This window comes from Crotalus tigris, unplaced genomic scaffold (genome assembly GCF_016545835.1).
Source record: "Crotalus tigris isolate CLP2741 ecotype Arizona unplaced genomic scaffold, ASM1654583v1 scf7180000020803.81114, whole genome shotgun sequence".
In the NCBI taxonomy this organism is placed as follows: Eukaryota; Metazoa; Chordata; class Lepidosauria; order Squamata; family Viperidae; genus Crotalus; species Crotalus tigris.
The window spans coordinates 46,217-71,947 of NW_024098190.1; the positions used below are offsets into that span (position 1 = coordinate 46,217).

The 25,731-nt window shown below is 42.4% G+C and overlaps 1 protein-coding gene across 3 annotated transcripts in view; it reads right to left on the minus strand.

The window, feature by feature from the left end:
• The window catches only part of LOC120319535 (lipoxygenase homology domain-containing protein 1-like), a 69,383-nt gene that overhangs the window by 37,974 nt on the left and 5,678 nt on the right, over positions 1–25,731 (minus strand). For all 3 annotated transcript variants that reach the window (XM_039368480.1, XM_039368479.1, XM_039368481.1), the window contains exons 3-11: positions 23,620–23,923; positions 19,424–19,575; positions 17,735–17,868; positions 16,392–16,537; positions 14,584–14,688; positions 13,940–14,068; positions 12,279–12,443; positions 10,755–10,936; positions 7,954–8,070 (exon numbers count right to left, since the gene is read on the minus strand). In XM_039368480.1, coding sequence (XP_039224414.1) covers positions 7,954–8,070; positions 10,755–10,936; positions 12,279–12,443; positions 13,940–14,068; positions 14,584–14,688; positions 16,392–16,537; positions 17,735–17,868; positions 19,424–19,575; positions 23,620–23,923 — 1,434 coding nt within the window. The remainder of the gene's footprint in view (positions 1–7,953; positions 8,071–10,754; positions 10,937–12,278; positions 12,444–13,939; positions 14,069–14,583; positions 14,689–16,391; positions 16,538–17,734; positions 17,869–19,423; positions 19,576–23,619; positions 23,924–25,731) is intronic.

A 25,731-nucleotide genomic window follows, 5' to 3' on the forward strand; every position in this document is an offset into this window, starting at 1 on the left:
GGTATAGGGTTTCCTGCCTGAGCAAGGGGTTGGACTAGAAGATCTCCAGGATCCTTTCCAATTCTGTTATTCTGTTACCATCTCCAGGACTGTGGACTGCATGATATTACTGTATAGGACAGGGGTAGGCAACCTTGGCTCTTTTATGACTGGTGGACTTCAACTCCCAGAATTCCTGAGCTTGGAAACCTCTCCATTTCTCCTCAGCATGGCTGGCTCAGGAATTCTGGGATTTGAAGTCCACCAGTCATAAAGAAGCCATAGTTCCCCCATGCTGGCTCAGGAATTCTGGGAGTTGAAATCCACAAGTCATAAAAGAGCCAAGGTTGCCTACCCCTGGCCTAGGCCACTTTATGATTCGTGGACTTCAACTCCCAGAATTCCTGAGCCAGCACAGCTCAGCTTGGAAACCTCTCCATTTCTCCTCAGCATGGCTGGCTCAGGAATTCTGGGAGTTGAGGTCCACCAGTCATAAAGGAGCCATAGTTCCCCCATGCTGGCTCAGGAATTCTGGGAGTTGAAGTCCAGGAGTCATAAAAGAGCCAAGGTTGCCTACCCGTGTTCTAGTCCAACCCCCTGCTCAGGCAGGAAACCCTAGGCCAGGGGTAGACAACCTTGGCCCTTTTATGACTTGTGGACTTCAACTCCCAGAATTCCTGAGCCAGCCTGGCTCAGCTTAAAAACCTCTCCCTTTCCCCTCAGCATGGCTGGCTCAGGAATTCTGGGAGCTGAAGTCCACCAGTCATAAAAGAGCCAAGGTTGCCTACCCCTGGTATAGCACATCCTTTCTGAGAGGAGAGCTTGTTCTCCTCTAGAAAATATTGGTGATTTCCTCAGTCAGAATCACCCGTGTTCCTGCTCCAGGTTTCCCCCTTCTTCTGTGCTTGATCTGAATAAACCAGGTTGTGCTCAAATGTTCCAATATGCTTCTCTCTGCAGCCATGTTCATTCTGACAGATGCAATGTAATTAGGAGACCTAAATGGCACGAAGTGTGGCTTCAGCCCTCTCTGGTGAGTGTGAGTTTCTGCTGCCAGATGCTTTCAATTTAATCTGACCTCCTCTTCCCCCCCCCCCCACAGACACACTGAGATGCCTGTTCACCATCTAATCAGACAGCAAAATTTTTAGAGGCCTTGGCAGCCAAACGCTAGATCACGGCCGGTTGTAATATCCTGTGGTGTGATTATGACACCATTCTGCAGCACTGGGCATGCTTCTCTCTTCCCCTTTTATCGCGTGCTTAAATCAGCAAGTTCGGACAGATTAGGAGTAGCTAATACCACTCCTACTACTCAGTGAAAGAGTCCCGCGGGAGGGGCGCAGAGGAGACGCCGGTCGGCTAGTAGCCGTGGGAAGCTGTCCAGGGTCCTGAAATTAATCTGTCCACCTGGGAAGACAGTTTCCAGATACTTTTGTTACTTCTAATCGCGGGAGAGCAGAGTAAAAGAGTGGGGAGGCACCTTGGAGGTCATCTAGTCCAACCCCCTGCTCAAGCAGGAGACCCTATATGATTTCAAGACAAGTAATTGTCCAATCTCTTCTAATAAAACCTCCAGTGTTGGAGCACCCACAACTTCTGGAGGCAGGTTGTTCCACTGACTAATTGTTCTCACTGTCGGGAAATTTCTCCTTAGTTCTAGGTTGCTTCTCTCCTTGGTTAGTTTCCCTCCGTTGTTTCCTGTCCTGCCTTCAGGGACTTTGGAAATTAGGTTGACCTGCTCTTCCTGGCTCAATAGTATTAACTGCGAGAGGGATCCTGGAGTCCTAGTGGACAATCATTTGAATATCAGCCAGCTGTGTGCTGCAACTGCCAAAAAAGCCAACAGAGTGCTGGGCGGCATTAACAGAGGGACAGAATCAAGATCACGTGAAGTATTAATATCACTTTACAAGGCCTTGGTAAGGCCACACTTGGAATACGGCATCCAGTTTTGGTCACCGCGATGTAAAAAAGATGTTGAGACTCTAAAAAGAGTACAGACAAGAGCAACAAAGATGATCAGGAGACTGGAGGCTAAAGCATATAAGGAACAGTTGCTGGAATTGCGTATGTCTAGTTTAACGAAGACGAGGGGTGACATGATAGCAGAGTTCCAGTATTTCAGGGGCTGCCCCAAAGAAGAGGGAGCTATTCTCCAAAGCGTCTGAAGGCAGGACAAGAAGTAACGGATGGAAACTAATCAAAGAGAGAAGCAACCTAGAACTAAGGAGAAACTTCCTGACAGTGAGAACAATTAACCAGTGGAACAACCTGCCTCCAGAAGCTGTGAATGCTCCAACACTGGAACTTTTTAAGAAGAGACTGGACAGCCATTTGTCTGAAGTGGTATAGGGTTTCCTGCTTGAGCAGCGGGTTGGACTTGATGACCTTCAAGGTCCCTTCCAACTCTGTTATTCTTTGTGGCAATCCCTCAGATATTGGAAGACTGCTACCATGTTACATCTTGTCCTAGTTTTCATTAAACTAGAGATAGCTTGACTCCCTCTTCTCTGGGGCAACCACTGAGATATTGGAAGACTGCTACCATGTCCCCCCTCGTCCTTCTCTTCCTTAAACTAGACGTACCCAATTCCAGCAACCGTCCTTCATATGTTTTATCCTTCAGTCCCTGAATCATCCTTGTTGCTCTTCTCTGCACTCTTTCTAGAGTCTCAACAACCTTTTTATATTGTGGTGAGCAAAAGCACCCACATTTCTTTCCACTTTCCAGATCACGGTGGAGAGCAGCACTGAGCTGTCTTTGGAAAACCCCTCTCAAAACTGATCAGGATACGTATGATTGTAGGAAATGATGAGAAGGAATGTGTATATTTAATGTGACATGTATTAACTGCAGCCAGGAATTGTATTTGCTCAACATTGGAAAGATGAAGAGATAATTAAGAAGATTTTAGATGGTGCAGAAATGGACAGACTGATGCTGAAAATGAAAGAGATTCAGAACGGGGGTCATCAACCTTGGCAACTTTAAGACTTGTGGACTTCAACTCCCAGAATTCAACTCCTTGCTGGCTGAGGAATTCTGGGAGTTGAAGTCCACAAGTCTTAAAGTTGCCAAGGTTGGCGACCTGTTTTAGAACATGGGATACATTTTCTCAATGGCTAGAAAAAGAAGGTAGAGAGAAAAGAGTTTAACATGTATTAGTAAACTAAACATTGGAACCCAGACAATATGTTGCTGATAAAATATGAAGCATGTGTGACTATAAAAAATAATAAAATATCGAACAACAACAACAACAAAAACCAACCCTGATCAGGATCACCCCAAGCTGAGAGGCTATCTGAAAACCTCAGAAGTGTAGATTAGTTTGGGAAGTTGGGAAAAAACTTCCTTAGAAGAAGACTATGGGAAAGCATTTCCGTGTTGTTGCCAAGAAGACTCCTTATAACTATCATAAAAGTGGCCAATAATCAAACTAATTGTTGAGAGCGAAGATAGTTTTATGGTTCCTTTTTTTTTTGATAAGCTTCTCTTCTTTCACGTTGAAAGAGAAAATTACTATTGTTAGTTTTACATAATTATCACTATCACAAGACAAGAAAAAGGACTGAGAATCAATTGGTGGGGGCAAAAATGCTGGAAAGCATCGTCTCAAATTATATTTGAGGCAAAATCCCCCCCCCCATGGTCTCCTCTAGCATCTGTTGCAACAAAAAGACTTGGCTGCTGATTCCACCATGGAAGATCAAACTTTGAATGATTTCCTTTGGATTTATTTCTTCCTTAATATCCATGCAAGCATTTTTTCCCTCACACCCTTTTTTTTTGTGCATCTAGCTAAAACATACAAGAAACAATTGCTGGAATTGGGGATGTCCAGTTTAATGAAGAGAAGGACGAGCAGGGACAGGATAGCAGTTTTCCAATATCTCAGGGGCTGCCCCAAAGAAGAGGGAGTCAAGTTATTTTCCAAGGCACCTGAAGGCAGGACAAAAAGCGAAGGATGGAAACTAATCAAGGAGAGAAGCAACCTGGAACTAAGGAGAAACTTCCTGACAGTGAGAACAATTAATCAGTGGAACTACCTGCCTCCAGAAATGGTGAATGCTCCAACACTGGAAGTTTTTAAGAAGAGACTGGACAGCCATTTCTCAGAAATGGTATAGGGTTTCCTGCCTGAGCAGAGGGTTGGACTAGATGACCTCCAACGCTGTTGTAAACGTTGTTAACATCGGATGTTTTTGCTTTGACAGCAGATGGAGATGCAACCCTTTTCTTCTTATGTTTTAGAGTTAGAGCTAGAGTTAGATGATACTGGGGGAAGGAATGTGCATGAGAGTTTAGCTAGACATAACAATACTGGACCTAGTGTGTGACCCAAGGTTATTGTAATAAGAGATGATAAGGATTGGCGGACTGGAAGTCTGGAGGGAAAGCCTGCATTTCAATCTTATTATTATTATGGATCATCGCACAGTCAGCCAGATGTTCAGACTGGATTTGGCATTTTGTCTACCTTTCGAGTCCTTACCAAGGACCTGGAATAGGCAGATGTGGATGTTTGATGGTATTACAGATCTCATCACAGGATGGAAGCAGTTCCTAGTAAGGCCGCCTTTTGCAATTGACTAATGGCGAATGTGTCAATGCTGATGATGGTGTTCAAGTGGTGCTCCAGCTGTTTTGGGATTGCACCCAAGGCGCCTATTACTATTGGTACTACCCTTGCTTGCGTCATCATCATCATCATCATCTTCTTCTTCTTCTTCTTCTTCTTCTTCTTCTTCTTCTTCTTCTTCTTCTTCTTCTTCTTCTTCTTCTCCTCCTCCTCCACCTCCACCTCCTCCTCCTCCTCCTCCTCCTCCTCCTCCTCCTCCTCCTCCTCCTCTTCTTCTTCTTCTTCTTCTTCTTCTTCTTCTTCTTCTTCTTCTTCTGATCTTTCCCTCAACTTCCCATCTTGCTGGCAGTGGCACGTAGGGCAACAGACCAAGGAGCTCGGAGACAATAGCCCTTGGCTGCCAGCTTCTCTCCTCCCTGATGTGTGTACAGGTAGTCCTCCACCTATGACAAGGGAGCCCCCTTTTTTTTATTGCTGAGACAGATGTTAAGGAGGTTTACACCGTTTTGCAACCTTTTTTGCTACAGTTGTTAAGAGAATTGCTGCAGTTGTTAGATTAGCTGTTCAGTGAATCTGGTTTTGCTGGTCAGAAGGATGCAAAAGGGGATCACACGACCCCAGGACACTGCGGCCGTCATAAATAGGAGCCAGTAAGATAATAATTGGTGTAATAATATGTTTATCTTAGATATGATAGTTAATTTGGTTGAGAGTTAAATTTTACTTAACAGGCTGAAATGATTCTTTTTGTTTTTTTTTTTTTTTTACTCTGATAATATACAAAACTATTTTGTAATAGCAGTAGACTTAGAGAGATCTACGATAAGAGAAGAAAGGGTATTATTGAATGATGTATTAAATTAAGAGATGGAATATATGTGAAAACATGAGAATGTTATTCTTGGAATATTATGTGTGTTGTAGAAGGGATACCCAAAATGTTATTAATATGTTTGTTTAAGATCAATTGGAATATTTTAATTGAAATGAGTGAAGCTTAAAAGCAGGAGTGATTTATGTAGATGGAATAGTAGGGATGCTTCCGTGGATTGATTGAATTTTAAGAAGAAATAGATTAAACTAAATTTGTTATATCATGTGAGGAAATAGAGGGGGGAATTTTTTTTAAGGTATTAATTTTAGTTATATATATATATGTGACTTGTTTTATTATGATTGATTACCCTTTCACCATGGTGTTTTCCAGAGCACTTTAATGTTAAAATTAAAAAACCAATAAAATGTATATTAAAAATAAATAAATAAATAGGAGCCAGTTGACAAGTGTCTGAATTTTGATCACGTGAGTGGGGCGGATGCTGCAATGGTGTCCACACTGCTAACATCGGATGTTCTCGCTTTGACAACATATGGAGATGCAGCCTTTTTCTTTCTCGTGCTTTACTCTTAGACTTAGATGATGCTGGGGGAGGAGGAGGAGGAGGAATGTAATGGGAGTGAGTTAGACATAACAATCTTGTAATAGTGTGTGAATTCAGGGCTTTTGAAATAAGAGATGATAAGGAATGGCGGGTTGGAGAACAGGAGGGAAAGCATGCATTTCAAACTAATTGGAGAATGTGATTTATGACTGTTAATTGGATGAGGGAATTGTGTTTGATACTGTGTGCTAAGGCGAGGGGAATCCAGATTTTGGCTTCAACTATGTACGTGCCAAAGCTATGCTACTCTAATAAATATTCTTTAAGGTAAACAATGCCTCAAAGTTCTTTGAAGAGTTTCATCTGTCGGAACCAGGACAACCGTCCGAAGTGTGGAAAATGGTCGTAAATCACTTTTTTTCAATGCCATTGTAACTTCCAACAGTCACTAAATGAATGGATGTAAGTGGAGGACTATCTATGTAATAAAGCTGCAGTTATTCTTGGAGCAATCTGTCTTCTGCGAGCGGATAATGTTACTGCTGCTGCTGCTAGTAAATGGAGGACTGTAAGAAGCGAACTGTGCATAATGTGTGCCAAGACAATCTCATTTGTTCCAGGGATGGAAGGGAGAGACGCTGTCGCATTTATCTCACTGTCCCTTGATGGAGCTGCTGGCTCCGTTCCATTCATTGATAGCAGTTGATCTCTCAATCTGTTGCAACTTTATCATGTGACTCTGCTTAGGCAATGTAGTATCTGGAGCCCCTACAGTGCCTGCAGACAGCCCCCTTCTGCCTACCTGACTTTAAAAAAATATTCATTTGGGTTTCAAAAGTTCTTTTTAAAGAAAGAGAGAGACGAAGGAAGGAAGAAAGGAAGGAAAGAAAGAAGAGGGAGGGAGGGAAAAAGAAAGGAAGGGGAAGAAAGAAAGAAAGAAAGAAAGAAAGAAAGAAAGAAAGAAAGAAAGAAAGGAAGGAAGGAAGGAAGGAAGGAAGGAAAAGGAAGGAAGGAAATGGAAGGAAAGAAAGAAGGAAAGAAAGAAAGAAAGAAAGAAAGAAAGAAAGAAAGAAAGAAAGAGGGAGGGAGGGAGGGAGGGGAGGCAGGGAGGGTGGAAGGGGAGGGAAGGAAGAAAGAAAAAGAAAGAAAGGAAGGAAGGAAGGAAAAGGAAGGAAATGGAAGGAAAAGGAAGGAAAGAAAGAAAAGAAAAGGAAAGAAAGAAAGAAGGAAGGGAGAGAGGAAGGAAGGAAGGGAAGGGAGGGAAGGAGGAAAAGGAAGGAAAAGGGGGAGGAAGGAAGGGGAATGAAGGAAAAGAAGAAAAGAATGAGGAGGGAGGGAAGAGGAAGAAGGACAAAAAAAAGAAGAAAGAGGGAGGGAGGCAGGGGGGCGGGAGGGGAGGGAAGGAAGGAAGGAAGGAAGGAAGGAAGGAAGGAAGGAAGGAAGGAAGGAAAAAAGAAAGAGGGAGGGAGGGAGGGCAGAAGGGGAGGGAAGGAAGAAAGGAAGGGGAAGGAAGGAAGAAAGAAAAAGAAAGGAAGGAAGGAAGGAAGGAAAAGGAAAGAAGGAAGGAAGGAAGGAAAGAAAGAAAGAAAGAAAGAAAGAAAGAAAGAAAGAAAGAAAGAAAGAAAGAAAGAAAGAAAGAAAGAAAGAGGGAGGGAGGCAGGGAGGGCGGAAGGGGAGGGAGGGAAGGAAGGAAGGAAGGAAAGAAAGAAGGAAAGAAAGAAAGAAAGAAAGAAAGAAAGAAAGAAAGAAAGAACAGGAAGGTGGTCTGTTGTTAAACAAATCACCAGCTTACTAAGGAAACTATTTTGTGGATGTGCCCAACCCATGCTGTTTAATATCCGAACGGTCGCTCAACGAACGATTGTAAGTCAAGGACTCGCAATGTTGTGGCTTTTTAGGACTGAAATTTGAACTGGTGACTGATTTATTTGAGTTGGTAATCAAAGAAGCATCATCTGCTTTAGGCAAAGTAGAAAAGAGATTTGGGTAGAAGAAATATACATTACCTTTCCGTTGGGTAAAAGCCTCCGTACGTCCACTTGATCCAGATGCCAGCCTGAATTGATCCCCGAGCCGTCATGCCCAATGCGGATCTTCTCAAGGATGTCTCCAATGTCTTCTAGCTGAAGAAATTTAGGGGGGAAAAAAAGGGGTTATGGAATTACCTGAAGCAAATGGCAAATATAGCATGAATGCATGCAATGCACAAAAACAACACATAAAATGCTTAGGGGACAATAACAAAGAGGATCAGGGGACTGGAGGCTAAAGCATATAAGGAACGGTTGCTGGAATTGGGTAGGTCTAGTTTGAAGAGAAGGATGAGGGGGGACAGGATAGTCGTCCTCTTGTATCTCAGGGGCTGATAGAATAGAACAGAAGCTGAAAGGGACCTTGGAGGTCTTCTAGTCCAGCCCCCCGCTCAAGCAGGAGAACCTATACCATTTCAGACAAATGGCTGTCCAATCTCTTCTTAAAAACCTCCAGTGATGGAGCGCCCACAATTTCTGGTGGCAAGCTGTTCCACTAGTTAATTGTCCTCATTGTCAGAAAGTTTCTCCTTAATTCCAGGTTGCTTCTCTCTTTGTTCAGTTTCCATCCATTGCTTCTTGTCCTGCCCTTTGTATATTCTTACAAACAAGGTTACATTGATTTGTTTTCTTTTGTTTTTCATTTCCTCCTCTCCATATTTCATATTTGTCTACTCCTGGTGATAGGTAACAAATCAAACTGAGAGAGAGAGAGAGAGAGAGAGAGAGAGAGAGAGAGAGAGAGAGAGAGAGAGAGAGAGAGAGAGAGGGAGGGAGGGAGGGAGAGATCTAGAACACAATGGCACCAGTATTAATAAATGTTCAAACACCCTCTGCTAAAATAAACTGGGAACAAAAACTCAATTATCTATGTGTCTACATTTTATACGATCAGGGTTTTCTTTAAAAACAAAAAAAGAGTCACACCAACTAGCAACGAGCTTCCAAAAATTTAGAGATGTCTTCAAATACAAAGAGTGCATCAGTGATTATGAGATGGTGTTGCCAACAGCTCTGCTATGACAAAACTAGCAGCAAAAGACACACACACACACACACACACACACACACACAAACAAAAAAAAAAAAAACACAGCATTTGGTTCGCAATTCTGTTCACATTCTCAGAAAAGACTGGAGGAAGCTGAGGACTAGGGCCATGAGATCAGCTTCAAAAGTTTGCTTTCTGGAGAGCTGATGTCTTGTGTGCTCCATCCCCAAAGCAAGTTATACATCCCCATAACAAGCTCTCAAAATTCCAAATACGATCCCTGCCCCCCCCAAAAGAATATCCCTGTTTTACACCATGTACCATTTTATAATAATTGCTCTCTTCATTTGATTTATTTCTACGCTCAGTACCATCCCCCAAAATGCTAGGCCTGGAGACCAAAACGTATGAAGAACGGCTGCGGGACTTGGATTTGGCTAGTCTAAAGAAATAGGGGAGACATGATAGCAGAATTCCGGTATTTGAGGGGCTGCCACAAAGGAGAGGAGGGGGTCAAACTAGTCTCCAAAGCGCCTGAAGGCAGGACAAGAAACAACGGATGGAAACTGATCAGAGAGAGAAGCAACCTGGAATTAAGGAGAAACTTCCTGACAGGGAGGACAATTAACCAGTGGAACAGCTTGCCACCAGAAATCGTGGGTGCTCCATCCCTGGAGGTTTTTAAGAAGAGACAAGACAGTCACTTGTCTGAGATGGTAGAGAGTCTTCTGCTTGAGCAGGGGGCTGGACTAGAAGACCTCCAAAGTCCCTTCCAGTTCTATTCTATTCTATTCTATTCTATTCTATTCTATTCTATTCTATTCTATTCTATTCTATTCTATTCTATATTTTCTTTTCTTTTCTTTTCTGTTCTATTCTATTCTATTCTATCCTATCCTATTCTATTCTATATTTTCTTTTCTTTTCTGTTCTATTCTATTCTATTCTATTCTATTCTATTCTATATTTTCTTTTCTGTTCTATTCTATTCTATTCTATTCTCTTTTTTTCTGTTCTGTTCTATTCTATTCTACTATTATATATTCTATTCTATTCTATTCTATTCTATTCTATTCTATTCTATTCTATTCTATTCTATTCTATATTTTCTTTTCTTTTCTTTTCTGTTCTATTCTATTCTATTCTATCCTATCCTATTCTATTCTATATTTTCTTTTCTATTCTATTCTATTCTATTCTATTCTATTCTATTCTATTCTATTCTATTCTATTCTATTCTATTCTATTCTATTCTATTCCATTCCATTCCATTCCATTCCACTCCACTCCACTCCACTCCACTCCACTCCACTCCACTCTACTCTACTCTACTCTACTCTACTCTACTCTACTCTACTCTACTCTATACTCCATTCCACTCCATTCCACTGCACTCCCATTCCATTCCATTCTATTCTATTTTCCAAAGCTCCTGAAGGCAAGAAAAAAAAACAATGGATGGAAACAAATCAAAGAGCGGTCCAAGTTAGAACTAAGGAGAAATTTCCTAGCATGGAGGACAATCAACCAATGGAACAGCTTGCCACCAGAAATCATGGGTGCTCCACCTTTTTAAGAAGAGACTGGACAATCACTTGTCTGAGATGGTGTAGGTTCTCCTGCTTGAGCAGGGGGCTGGACTAGGAGACCTCCAAGGTCCCTTCCAACTCTTGTTATTCTCTTCTGTTCTGACCATGTCTTGCAATCTAGCTCCTTCTGGTCCTTCTTCATCTCTTCCACCTGGTTCCCAAGTTGCTGGAAGCATCCAAAGCACCTTTTCTCTTACCTCCACAACGAACTGATTTATAGAATTCCTCTTGAAGAACATCCTTTGTTCCCTCTTGTTTTGGCACAAGGATTTCTGCTGAGTGCAAACACCGTCAGCCCCGTACAGAACGATAAAGACGTCAGCGTCGGTTCCTGCTCCAAAAACGTCACTGGTGTAAACCGTGATTTCGTAGGGAACAACTGGCCAGATGAAAACAAAACAAAACGGATGATATCAGAAGGATGTGTTTGCTATTCTTCATGACCAACATTACACCAATCGCCAATAAAGTACATTTAACCAGGGTTGAGAATCCTGATTCAGTTATGACAGGCGTCTTCAAACCTGTCCCTTTTATGACTGGTGGACTTCGACTCCCAGAATTCCTCAGTCAGCCATTTTGATGAAACTGCAGGCTGGGATCCAGATCAGGGATCTTCCAACTTGGCCCTTTTATGACTGGTGGACTTCAACTCCCAGGATTCCTCAGTCAGTCATTTTGATGAAACTGCGGGCTGGGATCCAGACCAGTTGGCCCTTTTATGACTGGTGGACTTCAACTGCCAGAATTCCTCAGCCAGGCACCCTGGCTGAGGAATTCTGGGAGTTGAAGTCCACCAGTTATAAAAGGGCCAAGTTTGAAGACCCATGCCTTAGATCCATCCTCCATTCTGGTTTCTTCTATCTTAGTTTTGTGTAATGGTGTATATTCCTGGCTGGAGGGGCATCAGCTGCCAGTTGCTCTATTAAGCAAAAGTCCTCTCTTTTATCTCAGCTATTTAAAAAAAGAAGATTTTGATACTTTAGTCTTTGGGAGTAAACCAAGATGGATTTTCTCTGAAGTAAAGTCTATTAAATAGAACAGAGGTCTTCCAACTTGGCCCTTTGATGACTTGTGGACTTCAACTCCCAGAATTCCTCAGCCAGCATGCCTGGCTGAGGAATTCTGGGAGTTGAAGTCCACCAGTCATCAAAGGGCCAAGTTGGAAGACCCCTGAGTTATGACACGCTCTGATCTGCGCATACAAGTTGCCAAGTTTGGGACGAATCCCTATGGCTGGCAGAAATCTACACCAATTAGTAAGCAAGCGGTTTCCTGCTTTTCTAATATCGACAGTCCTCAACTTACAGTCACGATGGAACCCAAATTTACTGTTGCTAAGCGTTAAGTGAATTTTGCCCCGTTTTTTTGCAACCTTGCTGAAGTGAGTCCCTGCAGTTGTTCAGGGAATCATTTGGTCATTAAGTGAATCTGGCTTCCCTCATTCATTGCCTTTGCTTGTCAGAAGGTCAGAAAAAGGGATCACATGACCCCGGGACACTGCAACCGTCATAAATAGGAGTCAGTGTCCAAGCCTCTGAATTTGTGACCATGGGGATGCCGCAACTGTCATCTGTGTGAAAAAGGTCAGTCAGTCCCTTTTTCCAGTTGCCGTCGTAACTTTGAACGGTCACTAAATGAACTGTTGTAAGTTGAGGACTTACCTGCACCTGTATTTCTGTCAGACCTAAAGCAGGTTGATTTGCTACCCTACTACTCACATGGGAGGTAAGTCCTTCTTTGCAGTTCTGCAGGAAACAAGATTCTTTCAATCGCTCCGTCATCTTCGGCTTTATCCAGCCAACGACCACACGGAAACTTCAGGCACAATCCAAGGCAGGGGGCATCCACCTCCACCCAGTCTAAAAACCATCCCTCAGAATGACCTGTAAAGAATAACAGAATAAAACAGAGTTGGAAGGGACCTTGGAGGTCATCTAGTCCAGCCCCCTGCTCAGGCAGGAAAGCCTAGACCATTTCAGACAAATGGCTGTCCAGTCTCTTCTAAAAGACTTCCAGTGTTGGAGAAGAGAGGGAGGGAGAGAGAGAGGGAGGGAGGAAAGAAGGAAGGGAGGGAGGGAGGGAGGGAGGGAGAGAGGAAGGAAGGGAGGGAGGGAGGGAGGAAGGAAGGAAGGAAGGAAGGAAGGAAGGAAGGAAGGAAGGAAGGAAGAAAGGAAGGACAACAGAATAACAGAATTGGAGGGGACCTTGGAGGTCATCTAGTCCAACCCCTTGCTCAGGCAGGAAACCCTAGACCATTTCAGACAAATGGCTGTCCAGTCTTTTCTTAAAAACTTCCAGTGTTGGAGAAGGGAGGGAGGGAGGAAAGAAGGACGGAAGGAAGGGAGGGAGGGAGGGAGGGAGAGAGGAAGGGAGGGAGGGGGAGGGAGGAAGGAAAGGAGGGAGGGAGGGAGAGAGGAGGGAGGAAGGGAAGGAGGAGGAGGAAGGGAGGGAGGGAGAGAGGAAGGGGGAGGGAGGGAGGGAGGAAGGAAGGAAGGAAGGAAGGAAGGAAGGAAGGAAGGAAGGAAGGAAGGAAGGAAGGAAGGAAGGAAGGCAACAGAATAACAGAATTGGAGGGGACCTTAGAGGTCATCTAGTCCAACCCCTTGCTCAGGCAGGAAACCCTAGACCATTTCAGACAAATGGCTGTCCAGTCTTTTCTTAAAAACTTCCAGTGTTGGAGAAGGGAGGGAAGGAGAGAGAGAGGGAGGGAGGAAAGAAGGACGGAAGGAAGGGAGGGAGGGAGGGAGAGAGGAAGGGAGGGAGGGAGGAAGGAAGGGCAGGAGGGAGGGAGGGAGGAAGGAAGGAAGGGAGGAAGGGAGGGAGGGAGGGAGAGAGGAAGGAAGGGAGGGAGGGAGGAAGGAAGGAAGGAAGGACAACAGAATAACAGAATTGGAGGGGACCTTGGAGGTCATCTAGTCCAACCCCCTGCTCAGGCAGGAAACCCTAGACCATTTCAGAAAAATGGCTGTCCAGTCTTTTCTTAAAAACTTCCAGTGTTGGAGAAGGGAGGGAGGGAGGGAGGGAGGAAGTGGCACTGATCCTGGCGCTTCCACTGAGCCCTGACAGCCCTGCAGCTCCAGCCGTCTCTCGCTCAGGCTTGTGCGGTGCTTCCCCCGGTTCAGCCCATTCCCCTCCCCTGCTACCCCTTTTCTAGGATGGTCGCGTACCCTCTTCCAGGTGCCCATGTACCACAGGTGGTACCCGTACCACTGGTTGAAAAGCCCTGCTCTATAACTTCCAGGCTTAACCTCTACGCGTGGGGAAGTAATGTTTTGATATCCAGGTAAGTGTTTCGTTTGCAAAAGGAGAGAGACAGAGGCGTAACTATTAAGCTATCGGTCCATCCTACCTGTCTCCGTGGACTTTCACGCCATCCTACCTGTATTATCATGGCCAATCTTAATCTTCTTCAGATCTCCCAGGTCCACACATTCCACTGTAAAGACGTCGACTTTATCTCGCTCAAATTTGGTCCGGTTCGTCTTAGAAGCCTTCAAGAAGATTGTTCCTATTTTTGTTTAAATCACAGATTCCCATTGTTACAAATGAAAATAACTTGGAACGGGGCTAGTAATACCACATTTGGGCATCTACAAAGCAGCTGTCCATTTAGGGCCTGTCCAGATTGCTGTCTGTTACCTTAGAACAGGGGTCCCCAACCTGTGGGCTGTGGCCCGTTACGAGTCACGGCCTGCTAGCCACTGGATCACGGCAAGAGGATCACGGCTTTCCTAGCACTGGTGCACGGCGTGCGGCTCTCCTAGCACTGGCGAGAGGCTCGTGGCTTTCCTAGCGCCAGTGCACGACACGCGGCTCTCCTAGTGCCGGCGCAAGGCTCTTGGCACAAGGACAGGGAGTGAGTGCGTACACATGTGTGGGTACACTGGCCAGCCATTCATGCGGGCCAATGGCTAAGAGGTCACAGTCCGGTCGTGGGCTGCAGCTCATACGTTGGGGACCTCTGCCTTAAACCAGTGGCCCACCTCCAGCTGAGTAACGTGCCGAGGTGAGTTTGGCTCCTACCTGTGTCGTCTTTGGATCCATAAAGGACGATAAAGACGTTGGAATCTGTCCCGGCGTTCTTCTTGTCCCCGGTTTTCACTCTTACTGTGAATGTCGTTGAATTAGCTGTTCGAAGAAAAAATCTCTGTTTGGGAGAGGCCATTTCTGAGATATTCCGAATTTTATTTCCCTTTTGGTTCCCCATTTACAGCTTTTTTTGTTGTTGTTTTAATGAAGCAAGGAAGGTTTTCATCAATAGGAGCTTAGGGCTGGAGCCGGGAACCTCTTTATTAGCACTAACTAACTACAGGTCGTCTCTCAACTTATGACCACCGTTGAGCCGCAAATTTCCGTTGCTATGCGAGATGGTTGTAAACGTCGGTTTTGCCCCATTTTTTTGCCACGGTTATTAAGTGAATCAATTATTAAGTTGGTTGTTAAGCGAATCGGGCACCCTCTGTTGATTTTGTTTGTCAGAAGGTCGCAAAAGGGGATCGCGCGAGTCCGGGATGCTGCGACCGTCATAAATAGGATCCAGTGGCCAAATACCTGAATTTTGATCACGTGGCCATGGGGATGTGCAGCGGTCATAAGTGTGAAAAACGGTCACAAGTCACTTTTTTCAGGTACCGTTGTAACTTTCGAATGGTCACTAAATGAATGATTGTAAGCTAAAGACGAGCTATGCTCTTTGATGGCCTGGATTTTTGCCATCGTTTTTTTTTTCATGAGATGCAAAACAAACAATTGTAGTGTAGGTTTCTTGTGATAAAGAGGCTATCCCTCATTGACTCTTCTGTACTAAAATCCAGTCTCCGGTATAAGTAGGCAGGGATAACTCAATGTGTTTGACTCTGTTTAACACTGCTGCTGGGGAGCCCTTTGGAACTTTAAGTGTGTAGAACCTGTAAACTTTACACTTGTTACCTAAGTTACTTATTAGTCCACACCTTGAAGACTTATAGTTCCCCCACCGTGGGTGATCTCTGAGCTTGGTGGTTTTCTTGCATATGTTTCATTACCCAAACTAGGTTTGGTAATCAGCTAGCACTGATGATGTTACCTAGTTGGGTCATGAAACATCTGCAAGAAAATCACCAAGCTCAGAAAGCACCAAGGACCCCACAGTTCTTCCTCCTCCTCCTCCTCCTCCTCCTCCTCCTCCTCCTCCTCCTCCTCCTCCTCCTCCTCCTCTCTGCAACCCCCCCTTCTTCTGCTGCTTTTCTTCTTCTTCTTCTGATGATGATGATGTAGGATAGCTAGATGGCAGGGGGTTGGACTAGATGACCTCCAAGGTTCCTTCCTTCCCTTCTTCTTCTTCTTCTTCTTCTTCTTCTTCTTCTTCTTCTTCTTCTTCTTCTTCTTCTTCTTCTTCTTCTTCTCCTCCTCCTCCTCCTCCTCCTCCTCCTCCTCCTTCTTCTTCTTGTTCTCCTTCTCCTCCTTCTTATTCCTCCTCCTCCCCCCTCCGTCCTTTCACAAACTCTACCTCCTTCTAGCCCCAATGATGTTCCTTAGTTGGGCAATGAAACGTCTGCAAGAAAACCATCCAGCTCAGAGAGCACCAGGGACCCCACAGTTCAACCCTGAGTTACCACTGTTGTCTTCTATCATTTCCCCAACCCCATAAAATAGAGTGGATTCTCCATTTGGTCCTAGCTTCACTCCACAAAACCTTCCTATAATCAGCCTCAATAGTACAAGTCAAATGTTGGCCAAGGACTTGGTTCTAAAATCAGCACATTCCCAAACCACAAATGATGGTTTATTGACGCTTGTGCTAGTCAGCAGGCTCAGCTTCTTCTATGGCATACCAATGGGCCATAGCAAACCTTTCTGTTCCAGGCCGAGGGTCGCGACAGAGCCCGCGTTCTCCGAATCCTTCATCACAAACGCTTCCGCCACGGGGACCAGCTCCCTGGCAATCTGGCCGTCATCCTCTTCGACGGCCAACCATCTCTGGCAGGGGAAATAGTAACTGCAAGGAAAATGTGGTTTAGCATCTGCCCACTCTGCCAGCTCCCGATTCTTGACTGCTTTGTGGAGCAGAAACAGGCCCATTTCAGCAGAAGTGGAAACTTTCAGCAGAACAGGGCTGCCTTCCGTAGAAGGGCTGCCTGTTGTGCAGGTCAGAAGGAGGGCTGAAAAGACATCTGCAGAGCCCTCACATCCTGGACACAAACTGTCTCAACTCCTCCCTTCCAGATGGTGCTCTGGGGGACTCCATTCCATTCCAAATTTTCTTTTCTATTCTGTTCTGTTCTATGTTCTATTCTATTCATATTTCATTCTATTCTATTCTATTCTATTCTATTCCACATTTTCTCTATTCTATTCTATTCTATTCCACATTTTCTCTATTCTATTCTATTCTATTCTATTCTATTCTATTCTATTCCATTCTTTCCCTATTCTATTCTATTCTATTCTATTCTATTCTGTTCTGTTCTGTTCTGTTCTGTTCTATTCTATTCTATTCTATTCTATTCTATTCTATTCCACATTTTCTCTATTCTATTCTATTCTATTCTATTCTACTCTACTCTACTCTACTCTAATCTACTCTATTTTACTCTACTCTATTCTACTCTACTATAACTCTATTCTATTCTAATTAGTTGATAGCATCTTCTTGATAGAATGTACTTGTTAGAATACCAAAACAGGCAAAAATACGCAATTTGTAAGAGCAGAAGCATCTAGAAAGGTCACAGAATTTTAACAATCGAGATTTGTTTTACATTTGGTTCTCATCCTTTCCTGAACAAATGTCAGCTATTTTGAGTTATGGAACTATTGTGGTGGTGGTGGGGTTTTCAGGGCACCTTTGACCAATGAATGTATGCTGAATTTCCACTCCAAAAACAGACAAGAAGACAAGGATAAAATAAAGGAGGACTAAATATATTATCTATTTCTCCTGTAGATTCTGATCTTAAGTCCAACAAAGGGAACATTAAGAGGCTAGCTCAAGGGTAGGCAACATCAGCTCTTTTGTGACTCGTGGACTTCGAATCCCACAATTCCTCAGCCAACACGTCTCAGCTTGGAAACCTCTCCCTTTCCCCTCAGCGTGGCTGGCTCAGGAATTCTGGGAGTTGAAATCCACGAGTCATAAAAGAGCCAAGGTTCCCCAGCCCTGGGCTAGCTGCATGGCTAATTACTCTTAACTCACATGCTTTCCTCTTTGGTGTCAATGATGTCAATTCTTTCCAGGAACCAGGCTGAGTTGCTTCCAGAGTCATCATGGCGAATTCTTAGCTTCTTCAGTTCTCCCAAGTCAATGGCTTTGACAGTGAAGACATCCACCTGCAGTAGCACAAGACAGAGGAGCACAACCTGGTAGTTGGCGGTCTAAAGCTAAAACTGAGGGAGGGAGATGGGTGGCTTAGAAATAGGAGAGAGAGAAAGAGAGAGAGAGAGGGAGATGATAGATAGATAGATAGATAGATAGATAGATAGATAGATAGATAGATAGATAGACGGATGGACAGACAAGATAAATAGATAGATAGATAGATAGATAGATAGATAGATAGATAGATAGATAGATAGATAGATAGATAGATAGATGAGAGATAGATGAGAGAGAGAGACAGAGAGAGACAGACAGACAGACAGATAGATAGACTAGATAGATAGATGTTGTTGTTGTTGTTGTTGTTGTTAATTGCGAAGTCGTGTCCAACCCATCGCGACCCCATGGACAACGTTCCTCCAGGTCTTCCTGTCCTCTGCCATCTTCTGGAGTCCATTTAAATTCATGCCTACTGCTTCAGTGACTCCATCCAGCCATCTCATTCTCTGTCGTCCCCTTCTTCTCTTGCCCTCCATCTTTCCCAGCATTAGGCCCTTCTCCAGTGAGATAGATAGATAGATAGATAGATAGATAGATAGATAGATAGATAGATAGATAGATGAGAGAGAGAGAGAGAGACGGACGGACAGATGGATAGATGGATAGACAGAAAGACAGACAGATAGACAAGATAGATAGATAGATAGATAGATAGATAGATAGATAGATAGATAGATGGATGGATGGATGGATGGATGGATGGATGGATGGATGGATGGATGGATGGATGGATGGAATAATGTATAGATATATAGATAGATAGAGATAGATAAGATAGATAGATAGACAGACAAGATAAATAGATAAGATAGATAGATAGATAGATAGATAGATAGATAGATAGATAGATAGATAGGATGGATGGATGGATGGATGGATGGATGATGGATGGAGAGATAGATAGAATAGATAGATAGGATGATAGATAGATAGATAGATAGATAGATGGATGGATGGATATATATGGATGGATGGATGGATGGATGGATGGATGGATGGATAGATAGATAGATAGATAGATAGATAGATAGATAGATAGATAGATAGATAGATGGATGGACAGACAAGATAGATAGATAGATAGATAGATAGATAGATAGATAGATAGATAGATAGATTGATAGATAGATAGATAGATGAGAGAGAGAGACGGACGGATGGATGGACGGATGGATAGATGGATAGATAGATAGACAGACACAGATAGACAGACTAGATAGATAGATAGATAGATAGATAGATAGATAGACAGACAGACAGATAGATAGATAGGTAGGTAGGTAGGTAAGTAGGTAGGTAGGCAGGCAGGCAGGCAGGCAGGTAGACAGACAGACAGACAGACAGACATAGATAGACAAGATAGATAGATAGATGATAGATGATAGATAGATAGATAGATAGATAGATAGATAGATAGATAGATAGATAGATAGATAGACAGACAGATAGATAGATAGCTTTCTACATGGAGGAAATCCTTTGGAGTTTTGTTATTTGGCTATTTACCTGTTTCTTTTCAAACTTGTTCAGATGATTTGAGTACTTCAGGTGGCGCTCCCCAGTGTCTCCTCTTTCACCATAGATGCTCAAGTAAACATTTGCGTCAGTGCCAGCTCCCCATATCATCCCAGTGATAACATGGACTTCGTAGGTGTTTGCTAGAGAAAAAGTAAATTATTAACATGTCAATCAAGTGGTCCTCAGACTTTTTTTTTTTTTGCTGAAAATCTGATTTTTTTTTTTCATTACAAACCAGTATAACAAGCTGAGAAGCTTGTTTGGTTTACTGATGCTTTACTCTTAATTTCTGATGCTGCTTCCTTTGTTTGAAACCAAAATAGGCTGTGGCTAAGTAAATATGAGCCAGCCATGTGCTGCAGCTGCCAAAAAGGCCCACACAGTGCTGGGCTGCATTAACAGAGGGAGAGAATCAAGATCATGTGAAGTGTTAATACCACTTTACAAGGCCTTGGTAAGGCCACCCTTGGAATACGGCATCCAGTTTTGGTCATCACGAAGTAAAAAAAGATGTTGAGACTCTAGAAAGAGTCCAGAGAAGAGCAACAAAGATGATCAGGGGACTGGAGGCTAAAACATATAAGGAAAAGTTGCTGGAATTGGGTATGTCTAGTTTAATGAAGAGAAGGACGAGTGGGGACAGGATAGCAGTCTTCCAGTATCTCAGGGGCTGCCCCAAAGAAGAGGGAGTCAAGCTATTCTCCAAAGCGCCTGAAGGCAGGACAAGAAGCAACGGATGGAAACTAATCAAGGAGAGAAGCAACCTAGAACTAAGGAGAAACTTCCTGACAGTTAGAACAATTAACCAGTGGAACAACCTGCCTCCAGAAGCGTGAATGCTCCAACACTGGAAGTTTTTAAGAAGAGACTGGACAGCCATTTGTCTGAAATAGTATAGGGTTTCCTGCCTGAGCAGGTGATTGGACTAGATGACCTCCAAAGTCCCTTCCAACATTTATTACTATTATTATGGATCATCGCACAGTCAGCCAGATGTTCAGACTGGATTTGGCATTTTGTCTACCTATCGAGTCCTTACCCAGGACCTGGGAAAGGCAGATGTGGATGTTTGATGGTATTACAGATATGCAGGATGGAAGCAGTTCCCAGTAAGGCCGCCTTTTGCAATTGACTAATGGCGAATTTGTTATGGGAACTGTCTGCTTCAAATCCACACCCGTCCTGGCGTCCTTGACAAGGCTTCAGGCTCCCACTGTCTGCAGCTGAATTGAAGAAGTTTCATTTCTCCATCTACTTAACTAGTGACCGTTTGAAGTTGCAACAGCACTGAAAACCGTGACTTACTACGCAACCATTTTTCACACATAACCACTGTCTCAATTCAATATGCCTTTGGCGGGACAACGGAGGATAACTTAGGCTTTGAATGCAGGCAGATGGACTTTTGGAGGAACTTAACTTAAGGTTAGTCAACTCATCTCTGCCAGCTGCTCTGAGAATGGAGAGAAATATAATATAAGGGTTAGGTTTTTTTTTTCTTTATTCAAGAAAACTCAGTTGTCTGGAAGAATGATCCTAAGGCAATAATATCCCGGACAGTGTTAAATCAGTTTTTGTCACATGGTCTCTTTCAGCTCAGAACTAGGCTGAGTTTAATTTATCAAGAATAACTGTTCGAAGTGTAAACAAAAACCAGACACTTATTATCACATCTGGTGGGTGTGCCCCAGTGCAGAGAAATTCTGGCGTGAGATTTATATATGGCTGGAAAAGATAACTAAAATATACATAGAATTTAGGCCAGAATTGTTTCTGCAAGGAATAATTAGGATCTAATTATGGGAAAGAGAACAAGTATTTAATATCACATAGATTGACAGCTGCAAGAATAGCATTTGCCAATACTGGAAAAATGAAGATATACTATCAGATGAGATTATAATTAGGAAAATTTTAGAATGTGCAGAAATGGATAGATTAACATTAGAGATTAAAGAGAAAGAAGACTCAGTCTATTATAAAACATGGAAAAACTTTTATCAATGGTTAGCAAAATGAGATAATGAAACTGAAATTTGTTAAGATGATTGATTTTTTTTCTTTTGATTAATTGATATGCTTTATAATTTCTGTTACTTTTGTGGACTACAGTTACTGATTGTTATATTAGCCCTGTGGAATACTTGTATCTGGATGATGTCTTGCTTGTTAAACCGTGAAATGTTATTGGGGGCAACCTCATTGGTGTACCCATCCCCACCCTAAATCTTCCCTTGAACCCTACCCTGAACCCCACCACTCATAATTACCTTTGCTTTTTCCCATCTTGAAAAAACTTAATAAAATATTTTTTTTAAAAAAAACAAAGCATACAAGCAAAAAAGGGTAGCATTGTTCTTTGGTTGGAAAAGTTTTTTTAAAAATCTTTCTCAGCCTTTGAAGACTGAACAAGATTAATGATAACAGGCTGTCATCCTAGAGAGATGGGGTTGAATTTATTTACCCTGCCTCCACCCCCCCTTTTTTGTATTTGGGTGGTTTGGAATTACACTTAAAACAAAATAGGGCTATGGTGCCTCGTGCATGTTAATACAGTTCTTTTCATCTCTTTTTTTTTTGCCTGTCATTAAAAAGGCCAGAAGGAGTCACCAAAAATCACAGCTTTCATGCCAAATTTGAGTAGTGAGTCCTTACAGAGGTCCCAATAGCTATCGAAGCAGGTTTAGAGAGTTGTATGTTCATAGAACATAGAATAATAGATTTGGAAGGGACCTTGGAGGTCATCTAGTCCAACCCTCTGCTCAGGCAGGAGACCCTATACCAATCTGGACAAGTGGTTGTCCAGTCTCTTCTTAAAATCCTCCAGTGTTGAAGCACCCACAACGTCTGGAAACAATCCCTCCCACGGATTAATTGTTCTCAATGTCGCGTAATTTCTCCTTAATTCTAGCTCGTTTTTTCTTTAATGGCCTTTTATTCTTTTTATTCCTTGTTTGCAGCTTTTCAAATATTCCAGTATTTGAGATGCTGCTACAAGGAGGAGAGAGTCAAGCTGTTCTCCAAAGCGCCTGAAGGCAGGACAAGAAGCAACGGAGGGAAACTCATCAAGGAGAGAAGCAACCTGGAACTAAGGAGAAACTTCCTGACAGTTAGAACAATTAATCAGTGGAACAACCTGCCTCCAGAAGCGATGAATGCTCCAACACTGGAAGTTTTTAAGAAGAGACTGGACAGCCATTTGTCTGAAATGGTACAGGTTCTCCTGCTTGAGAAGGGGGCTGGACTAGAAGACCTCCAAGGTCCCTTCCAATTCTGTTATTCTATTCTATTCTATTCTATTCTATTCTATTCTGTTCTGTTCTGTTCTGTTCTGTTCTATTTCTATTCTATTCTACATTCCATTATTCTATTCTATTCTATTCTATTCTATTCTATTCTATTCTATTCTATTATTTTCTGTTCCGTTGCATTCCATATATTCTATTCTATTCTATTCTGTTCTGTTCTGTTCTGTTCTGTTCTATTTCTATTCTATTCTATTCTACATTCCATTATTCTATTCTATTCTATTCTATTCTATTCTATTCTATTCTATTCTATTCTATTCTATTCTATTCTATTCTACTCTACTCTACTCTACTCTACTCTACTCTACTCTACTCCACTCCATTCCATTCCATTCTATTATTTTCTGTTCCGTTCCATTCCATTCCACTCTATTCTATTCTAGTCCAGTCCATGTTTTCTATTCTATTCTATTCTATTCTATTCTATTCTATTCTATTCTATTCTATTCTATTCTATTCTATTCTATTCTATTCTATTCTACTCTATTCTATTCTATTCTACTCTATTCTATTCCATGTATTCCATTCCATTCCATATTTTTTTATTTTATTCGGTTCTATTCTGTTCTGTTCTGTTCTGTTCTAATCATCATCATCCTTTTGCCCCTTAATCCTACCCCAACACCAACAACGGAAACCAAAGAATCCATTCTTTTTCTTTGCCCCCTCTCCTTGGGCTTTGAGGACCACAAAAAGCGATACCAGGCAGACCATACATTTTGCACCACGACCCTAAAGGAACTTTCCCTAGCACGGTCCTTTCCAAACGCATTCGATTTCAGTTCTCTGAACTGAACAGTTAAAGGACACCTCCGTAAAGCTGGTTATGCTAGAACATGGTCACAAAAGTATAGACAATGATGGTTCCCCATTCACCTTCAAGCTCAGATGCCTCTTCTGGTGTCAATTCCACAACCAGTTCCTTGTCCTCTTCGTCACTCGCCAGCCAACGGTGGGCTACAAAGTTATAAACCTGCAAAGCATCTGTCTGGTGCGTCTCCTCTTCTTCTTTCTCTTCTGTGGATATCTTTTTCTTCTTTTTCTTCTTTTTTCCTACCCTGCTGGTCTTTGTCCCCATTTTTTTAATGACGACGTTTTCCAGGAACCATCCGTCTGCAAAACCCGCGCCATCGTGGCCAATTCGGATCTTATAGATTCTGCCAACATCAACAGCTTCTATCTTTAAGGGGAGTAATAAATGGGAGCAGTAAAATGTCATTTTTTTTACAAAAAAAAAAGACTGTTGCATGGCACTAATTTCATTAATCCTGATAATAACTGTCAACGCTGCTAACCAGATGTTTTTGCTTTGACAACATATGGAGTTGCAACCATTTTCCATATAAGGAACGATTGCTAGAATTGGGTATGTCTAGTTTAATGAAGGACAAGGGGGGACATGATAGCAGTCTTCCAATATCTCAGGAGCTGCCATAAAGAAGAGGGAATCAAGCTATTTTCCAAAGCGCCTGAAGGCAGGACAAGAAGCAATGGGTGGAAACTAATCAAGGAAAGAAGCAACCTAGAACTAAGGAGAAACTTCCTGACAGTGAGAACAATTAATCAGTGGAATAACCTGCCTCCAGAAGCAGTAAATGCTCCAACACTGGAAGTTTTTAAGAAGAGACTGGACAGCCATTTGTCCGAAATGGTGTAGGGTTTCCTGCCTGAGCAGGGGGTTGGACTAGATGACCTCCAAGGACCCTTCCAACTTTACTACTATTGCTATTACTATTTATGTTTTATTTTTAGAGTTAGATGATGCTGTGGGGGGAGAGGAGTGTGCATGAGAGTTTAGATAGACATAATAATACTGGACTTGGTGTGAGAACCAAAAACTTCCATTTTCTTTTTTTTTTTAATTTTATTTTTAACCAACAAAACAAAACAAAGCAAAACATAACACACATACACACACAGTATATACTCCTCTCCCCTTTTTTTAACAGCAATTACGTAACGGTAATCTTCCATTATTTACATTTCCCCCCTTATTCTTCTTTAGAATATTTGTCCTTATTGCCCCGTTGTTTCTTATTTACCCTTTTCTTCTTTCATATTCTACTTCTTACTAAGAATAATTCATATTATTATTATTATTCATTATTATACACATATTTTCACTTTTGACCTTTCCATATTTATTCTCCTCTATTATTTCTGGTCTCCAACCAGTCATACCACTTGTTCCATATAGTACTCTGTGTCTTCCTTTTCTTTTATCTCTTTTGTTAATTTGTCCATCTCAGCACAGTCCAGGATTTTTCTTATCACTTCTTCCTCTGATGGTATATTCTCATTTTTCCAGCACTGTGCATATGCTATTCTTGCCGCCGTTATTATATGTAAAATTAAGTACCATATTCCTTTACTATATTTTCTGTTTAAAATACCCAACAAAAAGATCTCTGGTTTCCAATCTATGGGTTGATCTATTATTTCTTCGATCCATTTTCTTGTTGTAGTCCAGTATTTTTTCGCAACTGGGCATGTCCACCATAAATGATAATATGTTCCGTGTACTTTTTTTACATTTCCAGCATGTTGGTGAATTGTTCTGGAACATCTTGGCAAGCTTTGCTGCTGGAAGATGCCATTAAAAAAAAAAACTTCCATTTTCTATGTGCTCTTACGGTTGTCACCTTTGGGAAGCTACAGGTAGTCCTTGATTTACAACAGTTCATTTAGTAACCACTCAAAGCTACAATGGCACTGGAAAAAAAGCAACTTATGACTGTTCTTCACACTTACAACCATGGCAGCTTCACCCTCATCACGTGATCAACATTCAGAGGCTTGGCCAAACCCAAGTCCTGCAGCCGTTCTTCGTACGTTTCAGTCTCCAGGCCTTTAATTTTATATTATAAAACAATAGTATGTATTTTACAGGTGGCCCAAGACAATTCCTCATCACTCAATGTGGCCCAGGCAAGCCAAAAGGTTGCGCAAATATCATCTACAGCCATGGTGGCGAACCTATGGCATGTG